The sequence below is a fragment of the Phytophthora sojae genome (genome assembly GCF_000149755.1).
Source record: "Phytophthora sojae unplaced genomic scaffold PHYSOscaffold_18, whole genome shotgun sequence".
Lineage (NCBI taxonomy): Eukaryota > Oomycota > Peronosporomycetes > Peronosporales > Peronosporaceae > Phytophthora > Phytophthora sojae.
Genome location: NW_009258132.1, coordinates 589,899 through 599,025, shown reverse-complemented (window position 1 = coordinate 599,025; position 9,127 = coordinate 589,899). Strand labels below are relative to the sequence as shown.

General features: G+C 50.6%; 2 protein-coding genes across 2 annotated transcripts; one reads left to right on the top strand and one right to left on the bottom strand.

Moving 5' to 3' along the window:
* Nucleotides 1-4,295: 4,295 nt before the first annotated feature.
* Nucleotides 4,296-4,558, bottom strand: PHYSODRAFT_342631 (hypothetical protein; the record flags this gene model as incomplete). Its single annotated transcript, XM_009541109.1, has 2 exons — nt 4,296-4,424; nt 4,469-4,558. The coding sequence occupies 2 exons, from the start codon at nt 4,556-4,558 to the stop codon at nt 4,296-4,298; spliced, it is 219 nt and encodes a 72-aa protein (XP_009539404.1).
* A 1,129-nt stretch (nt 4,559-5,687) lies between these two features.
* On the top strand, nt 5,688-5,936 carry PHYSODRAFT_534479 (hypothetical protein; the record flags this gene model as incomplete). The annotated part of the gene is made up of 1 exon (XM_009541108.1): nt 5,688-5,936. One exon carries the CDS (start codon nt 5,688-5,690, stop codon nt 5,934-5,936), a length of 249 nt encoding a protein of 82 aa, XP_009539403.1.
* Nucleotides 5,937-9,127: the final 3,191 nt, after the last annotated feature.

Here is a 9,127-nt window from a genome sequence, read left to right as displayed (position 1 = left end):
AGTGTACACTTGCTTCGGCAAGTAAAACAAATGGTATTTCTGCCAGCAAGTCCAAGTTTGCTGTTGGCACAGATGTTGCTTCGTAGGGTCAACAGGGTATGTGCGCTTGCACAACGCAACTCGATGGGTCTCGCAGTAGTCGGTTTTCTCGGAAGGATCTCTGCCCTCGAACTTGCACACAGTGCATTTCCGCATTGAGCGACTCCTTCCCTGAAGCACCTCCGAGGCCGCTCTTGCAACACACGTTTGTGCGTGATCGCCCGAAGACTCGGATACATCTGTCGACGCCGCGGTTTGGGTCGTCATCGGCATTGTTGTCGTTGTCGGCTTCGCAGCATACATCATTCCATGTTCCCTATCCAGAGATTTCTTCCAGTCCCCATTGAACAGTTCTCGAACCAGTGATGCCACAAATGCGCGATGACTATCGCGGGCTCTTGACCTCGTTTGGGCTGTACCTCCCGTCGAACGAGACTCCTCGCTCTCACCACGCGCCAAACTATCGCAAATGTAGGCATTGCACCTGGCTATATCAAGCATGACCATCGCTAGTTTTTTATGCCACTTCTGAAATGAGTGGCCATCGGCTAGAGAAAATCGTGCACGCAGTTGGTCGAGCCGATCAACACCTTGCATCGCTGAATTATACTCGCCGACGCAAGTAGGAGCAGTGAAAGCCACACCCGATTCATTTATACGACGATGCACAGTTGATGTGGTCGAAGCATCGGCATTAGACACGACATTGACAATTGAGCCATCCACCCAACTAGCTGCGACAATATGCTTCTCTAAGCATACACCTTGCTTCATGTAGCCTCGCGGCTTCGCGTCCTCCTTACGAATCATCGTAAAATGAGGGAAATGCTTGCTAGATGTGCGTACAGTGCCACGACCATAGAGACCAATCGATCGTAAAGTCTTCAACAGCAAACAGGAAGTGTAGAAGTTGTCCGTGTTTACAATGCGACTGGATCCTTTCAAAGATGAAGTAACCGCCATGACGTGAGAGCGGATTTCAGACGACTTCGCGGTTAGATCAGCGAATTTCTGCACTTCTGAGCGTGAAATTACACCGTCCAGCCGATCATCAAGTTCACTGGAGCAGTGCAACTTGAAACTCACCGCGTACCACGAGGTAGAACAGCAACACTCGTATAACTTGAAATGATACTTTCCGGTGGGTTTTTGTGGGTTGAAGACTATAATGTGGCGGGCATACTGGGATCGGCAGGCAATTGTGGCCTCATCAACAGCCACGTTTCGACCGACTTCAACATGGCGTAGGCATCGCGATTTCAGAATGCTCATGAGTGGTCGTATTCTAGCTACAGGACCGCGCTTGATGTCGGAGGTAGACACCTTGGAACGAAAACTCAAATTCTTACGGATGTACAGGAATCTTCGCCATGTCATAATTGACTTCAAACTAGTAGTACGCGCTCCAGGAAAAAATAGTTGCTTCCTCGTCGTCCACCTAGTAATTTCTCATCTCACCCTTGTCGAACAGAGTCATGTACCAGAGGATCCCAAGGAATTTCATCAGTTCCTCTAAACTTACAGGAGTTGCCGATGGGCTGCCAGATGCGTCTGCATACTCGTTGGTAAAGACGACCACTTGGATCCAGAACGACAACGGAATAAACGCGAAGAACGATGAGGTTGCTGAATGCCCAAACAACCCATGACTTTCCGGGCGTAGTCTGGTAGTTGAAGACCCATCCGGATGTGTAAATAGCCCTGACGGTTGGCCAAGCGATGCTGTGGGTGAAAATGTCATTGACGCTATCTCTTCGACTTCACCAGGGCACAAAGGGCGCTGCAATTCTTTCCGCCCGCGAAACGCAAACCACTCACGATAACCACGCTCGTCCATCTCCTCAAATTCATCTGTCAGTGCAGGAATGTTTGATAGTTTGGGGACCATGTTGCACAGGGACGTCCAAGACTCTCCAAATTGAAGTTTGTCTTTTTCCATGTTGGCAAACTGGCGGATACCACGGGTGATGATGGCTTCGGAAACATGGTGAACGTGATCTTTTATTTGAAAAGCAGTACACGTCCATTGAACCTGAAATTTGTCGTGAGGAACGCTAACATTGTCAGCATTTTTTTCGCTTGCCAGGCTGTAGCGAGTCACCACACTAATCAAAAATGCTGCGCCAACGTCGCGTTACAAACTGAGCGGCATCCACTCCTCATCAGCCGGTGAAAATGCTACGCTAGCATCAACAAATTTTTCGGCAGCCGCATGTGCTCGGCGAATCAACTCTTCTTTCATTGCCACAGCCTTGGGTTTACTGGCCTTGGTAGGTGCCTTCTTGCTTTTCGTTTTCCGTTGCGCAGCTTGGTTTTCGCTTCGAGGTGCCTTTGGAGCTGATTGTTCGGCAGGACCGCGCTTTTTTCGCTTAGGTTTTGCTACCCCCGAGCAATTTGTAGCAGGATGTGTGGCGGCGTTGGTCTCTGCAGGTTCCGACGGAGCCACACTTGGCGTCAAAACACTCGCGGGGAGGTCAAGTAGGGCATTGGGTCGTTCATCACTTCTCCCTTGGTCCACCAAGTTCATTTTTGTAGCGTTTGTGTAGCAAAGCGTGCTGCAATAGCTGCTACCACCGAAATCCTTGGCGAATCCACCATTAGGGTCTGGGATATTCAACGAAACGCAGACATCATGAGAGCAGAAGTGATGGAGAAATTTTTTGCACCAGGTACAACTGCGCTCGGTTGAACACTCCATATTGCAGACTGCACATTGCGCACATGTACCAGACGATGCGGTGGGTGCGTGGTGATCTAGCTGGAGTAAATGGTCTCGCGTAGCTGCTGCATGTACGGGTACGACGCGCGCTGATGTTGGCGGTGTAGATACAGCAGAGGCAGCACCATCATAATCCTGAGAGGTGCTGGCAGCACCATCAAACACCAATTTACTCCCGGAAGCGCGGCTTTCTCACAATCAACGTCGTTTGCACTCGCTCCAGGAACTCCGCCGCTACTACCACGTACATCATCTGCCGCGTTGAGACCAACATCGCCAGCCCCACATATATTAACGTTGTTTTGGTCGACATCAATTTCGTCATCGGGTCGCTTGGACAGGGCACCATCCGTATCACCATCCTCCACTACCAATGTCCGCCGATAGTGCTCCAAAAGCGCTCGTTCACCCAGAAAATAGTCGATACCCTCTGTTCCATTCGAGTCACCACCGGGAGGGATATAGCGGTACAGATCACTCAAGCTTCGCCCTGTTGGACGCTTTGAACTCCAACCAGCCGCACTTAGAACTCGCCAAACAGATCCAAACATCGCATGGTCATCCACGAGGTCTGTATGCCGGTGGACACGCGTCAATATGATACCTTGCTCGAGCGCTAGGTAAGCAACGGATCGTACCTAGACCGGTGGGAGCTGAAGGTGAGATACGACCCGAGCGTCGTGATTGTTGTTGCTTAGCTGTGGGCTCGCAGGTGCTCGACCGCTGCTTCCGCTTTCGTGGCATTGGGTATGTGGTGGTGGACGAGCTCAGCTAGCGTACCAGTGGCTCCTTCACGGCAAAGATCTCTAACTGGTTTGCATGCATCGGTCTCGCTTGAGCCATTGGACCGAATATATTGTTATTTGTATGGCCATGTTCGAAGTGTTCAAAGGGACCGAACGTACTAGGCTTTGTATGGGGTGGTTCGACTCATCGTTGTATGTGATGTTAGTATGGTGGAGTTTGAACCCACCGGTGCAGGTTCAATGCCCGCCATGCGGAATGCAGCGTAGCTGTGCTGATAAGGTACCGTGCAAAATTCATCGGATATCGAGTGCGGGATGAATACAGTGTAATTACACAGAGTCATGAATAGTACGAGTACTCAAAGCGTTCAACGGTAACATACGGTACTTAGATTTACTCCAGTATTGCTACCAAATGTAAGTGCAGTAGCGGCTTCGGCATCGTCTCCACAGTTACGTTGACCCATGCAAACCCCATAGTGACGGTCCGAACTACGGTACACGGCGACAGTGGTGACGCCCATCGTAGATACACTGCTGCCAAGTGCCAATGCCGCCTGCGTGTCCCTGTCGCTGGGCAAATTGGGCGCTTGCGACGTCGTCGTCATGGCGACTTCAGGCTCCATCTTGACCCCCGATGGGACTCGAACGCTCCATTTCTAGCGGTAGCCTCTCTTGATCTTTGTCGCCGGTGGCACCCCGCTCCCTCCTGAGGCATCTACGTGCGGTTGTCCGTCGATGAGGATCGCTGGAAGCGAAAAAGGGCGGGAGAACGCCGTCCACCTGCAGGCCTAGTGGGCAGTCGTCCAGTGCCGCCTCCGACGCTCCATCTCGGGGTCCTGTAGCGGAATCTTGGCGTCTCGCAGCTGAACGTGGTTGACAGCCACACCCGGCGGCAATGCCGTGAGGAGAGTTGGGGACTACGGGACAAACGACACCATCCCAGCGCCAGTTCTAGTAGCACTGCGTTATCGACAACAAATGCGCTGTTGCGGCGGTTGTGCGGGACGTGGTCGTCGGGTGGGTACACGACGGACAGCGAGTCCAACTTCATGCCCGGTGCGTCCCGAGGTCAGCGCGTCAAGTAGCACAGGCGGTCAGCAGCAGCAGATGCGTCGACACACAGGCGCTGAGCGTGTGACGACTCCAACGACGCTGGACTTGGAGAGTGAGGGGCGAACTGGCAGGCTGGACTTGACCGCAGCGTGCATAGTATCACGGGCAGCCACGCGCCGTAAACGATGGGTACGGCCAGCACATGTGTACCACCGTCGTTCGAGGCGTGGAAACCGTAAGAACGGAGCGTGGTCAGCCAGGGACACTTGGGATCGAGCTTGCAAAATCGGAAATGAGCTCCGATGCGAGAAGGTCATTTTGATTCGGAGCAAGCCGAGCAAGCCGACCAAACAACAGTGGATCGATTTGAACTAATTCCGCCAATCACACTTCTGTGAAAACTTTGGCAGCCAATCACTGTCATCGAATTTTCGGAGACAGGCTTGATTTGGTCAAAGCGAAGACATGGAAAAAAATGTCAGCGCGGGAAAGCTCGAAAAGATGAACCAAAGCAAAATGGGCACCAAAAAGGCGAGCCTTTACATGTTGTGTAAACCACTTCAAATACCAATAGCCAATTTATGTGACATTATGTATCGCGACCGCTCTACCCGTTCTCCCTCGCCGAAACGCCCTACCATCGGCATTACCCCAATCATAGTCTTGATGGACCTGGTCGGAAACGTCTCCGCCGTCGGCGACACGGATGCGATGGTGGCGGGCGACTCGGGCAGCAAGCACAACGGCGGCCGCAGCGCCGCCGTGTGTGCCGTCAACAGCATGGTCTCGGAGGCTTCCGCGGCGACCGTGGCCGTGTTGGATGTGATCGGGGGCGTCTCCGCTGGCATGGTCACGAACGTGACGGTGGCATTTGGCGCGGTCGATGAGGCTAATAGGGGTGCTTTCGTGTTGGCTGGGCAGTGCCACGAGAGCGTTTATAGCAGCGGCATCGATAGCCGGGCTTAGTTGCCTTGCTGGCGGTAGGAGTGTCTTGAACCTGGTGTTGAGTACATTGATGGGGATGGGACCTTTGTGAAAGGTCGGTAGGTTATCAGGCGAAGAAGTATGAGACCAAATATCTTATGGTATGTATGGCATTATAGATTTCTAGATCTCGTGGCAACCCGATGGCAGACTTCTCGGACGAAGAGGACTTGCTGCTTTATCGGCTGGCAAAGGAGCAGGTTGATGCAGGCCGCCGAATTAACTGGCGGACTGTCTGGTTGGGGATGCCATACTGCGGGAAGACACAGCGACAGCTGCAGATTCGTCTAAAGACGCTGAAGAGGACACACGGCGTGAGCTTAGATTCTTTCCCAAGGAGATTTCGGGATCAAAAATCGGCACGGACGCGCTTAGTGGTGGCCACAAGGTGAGCGCTCCCGATAATATTGGCAACGTTCATGACGCTGTGTCAAGTTTGTATGCCTCGGCCTTGCGTCAACCCGTCCATGCGCCGGATTGTCATGCTGGTGAGATTTCGCCAACTGGGGTTTCAGCAATACTGGCAGTCATTCCAACGCTTACAATCGCCGACACTTTTGTTGACTTTGGATCTGGGATCGGCAACGTGGTTGCACAAGTGGCACTGGAGAATTGTGTTGGGAGATGCATCGGGATTGAGTTCCAGGACAACTTGGCAAACATGTCAAAACTGCTGATTCGTGGCGCACGCGTGGATTTCCCGAATTTATCCAAGGTCACGATTCACGAGGCCGACCTCAGAGCGATGAGCCCAGCCGTACGCGAGGATATTGACGGGGGCAGTGTTTTATTTGCGAACAATATCGTTTTCGAGCCTACAAGTTTTGCGGCGCTGGAGGACTTTGCATCTTCAGCAGCAGGTTTGGTCCACGTCGTTGTCATGGCAACAATTTGCGGCCGGCACCGCCCAACCTGCCCGCGCAACTTCTGCTCTGTCTGGACGCTCCGCAGCGTATCGACGTTCACGTGTCTTGGTCTTCCCAGCTTCATCACGCATACTGGTACACCAGGGTTGTAGAGCCCTACATCTAAGTACCTCGCGCAGAATGGAAAGGGACATTCAATATACTTCGTTTGTCAGACATGTTCATCCCATTGTTCATTACCTGTAGAGCCAATAACATATATCAGCCATTGTACACATCTACATCAACGTCTTGCACGGACATCGTAGCTCTGACCGCATCCCCCAAGGTCAGAGTCACCTCCATCGCGCCTGAAAACCTGCTGTCGACGTCGCTGGCGACGCCGCTGACGCTACTACCGGCGGCAACCTGCGTGCGGACTGCCGCTGTCGTTGCGCTCGCTGCCCGAGCCGAATGCCACCGTCGCGTTCGTGACCATGCCAGCGGAGACGCCCCCGATCACGTCCAACACGGCCACGGTCGCCGCGGAAGCCTCCGATACCATGCTGTTGACGGTGCTGACGGCGCTCCCGTAGCCATTTCGCCCGCTGCCCGAGATGCCCGCAGTCATCGCGTGCTTGTCGCCGCCGTCGGAGACGCTCCGGCCAGGTCCAGGACAGCCGCCATATTCGCCAGCGTCGCATCGGAGACCACGGCGCCGCCGCTTCACAACTAGGAAAAGCCCCACATAATCCACAAGATGGCGCTGTGATCCACGGTACCGCTCTTACTAAAGTTTTGTTAGGGTGCTGTTCTCACGGTACTGCTTCCACTGATACTTTTGTCGATTCGCAGCGAATCACAGAGAACCAGTAAAATGATGCCTCACGTATCTTTTTGATCGAAAGGTCGCTTCAAACCTCCCATCACGTATACTTTTGATCAGTTGGCCTCGCAAACCTAATACAGCAAAATGATACCTCATGCATCATTTTACCCCGTTTTACTTAAAGTTTGTATGGTGTCCCTTCAAACAGAAATGTATGGCGTTAACGATAGGGTTAATATTCACGAAGATCATGGACGTGTACGAGATTCCTGGAGTGACCTTCGATCTGGCGGAAACTATCGCGGCCAAGACGGTGAAAGACCTCCTGGCAAAGTTTGTTCCTGAAGCCCGGATGAAAATGAAATGAAGGGAATCACCTTCCCGTCAGGAAAATACTTAACGGATAGCGCCAAATAGCGTACCCTTCCCGAATTGAATACCTCCTCTCAAATCTGATAGAATGTGCTCAGTATACAAAGCTATTGTACCTACGCCAATTTGTATACCTCAACCAAACCGTATAGAACGTTGAGTACTTATAATTTTCTTGAAATTTATGTGAAGTTTAGCATGTAAACACCTTTTGATTGGCTAAGAGATGTCTTAAAATTGAAAATCACCCTTTATTTTCCGTGTAAGTATTACTTTGTCAAATACGGCAAGCAAGATCCGGTTATTTTTTATCTTTTTAAAGACCACAGTTTAAAAACTGACACTTGTATTCGGTACTGTTTGCATTTTGTGTAACTTTACGCAAAATTACCGTAAGGTACCCAAAGAAAAATGGTTTTGGTTGTTGGTCTAAGTTCTGCTTGCATCTAACGGCATGAGAGACGTTGTGAACCAACTCTGCGCAATCTATGGATGTCTCCATGGTTTGAAGACTGGTACATACGTTGGCAGGATGCCATCAAAGAGGTTTTGCAGAACGTAGCTAGCTCTACACACAATATTTCAGACTTGAATGCGTCGGAGCTACTTTGGTAGTATAACCCCATTCCTATTTGTATATCTTTCTAGATTTGACAAGTGTTCAATTCAATAGTATGCGGTATACAAATTGGCGTTTTCCGTTAGCTACCGTTTTTGCCATCGGTGTAGTGTCTAGGAATCGAAGCACACACAGCTTGAACTCGTACGTACTTAAGTAATCGCAACGAGCGCTCGTACTGCTTTGGCCGCGCGTCACCTTCACTTTTTAAGCGCGTTCTACCTGTTCGCGCCATTCAAAATGGCGTAACGCAACGAGCGCGGCTATCAGGCTCCGAGATTGAATGTCTTATTTCAAGTGTGAATTATATGGCTTTCATTGGATAATCGAAAGTGTGCTCTATGATATATATGTGCTCTATGATATTGTGCTTTGCAACCGGTTTTCCCTCCTAATTAGTGCACTAGATAGTGTTCGTACTTAGTGGTAAATCATAGTGGCTTTGGAGTCGTGTTTCGAAGCCAGCTTGGCTCGGAAATGGCACTTTCGGAAAGTGCCAAAAGGATGCTAATCCATGCTGGATGTGCTAAATCATGCAGGAGATGACATACGCGCGAGGAATTAAGTTTCAAGTAGATTGAAGCCTTTTTGTAAAAGTTTAAGTAGGTGAATGCACCAATTTGCAAGTAGATTGCCACAGTCAAAAATAACGTTTTATCATATCCGAATTGAACGTTAATTTTATGGGCAAAAATAACTGTTTTCCAGGGCCAAGTAATATCGTACGAAATTACCTTTTTAGAGTAAGAGTGTCGTAATGCTAATGTGTAAGTTTACATCATCGCTTCGTAGAATTGTATGCACGCAGACCAAACTAACGCACTTGGTTCTGTATTAAAACTTCGTCGGTCGCGCGCCTGATAAGTACAGTTGGGTTTGTTGAAAAGTCTGAAAGCAACAACCTACGACTCGTAAGTT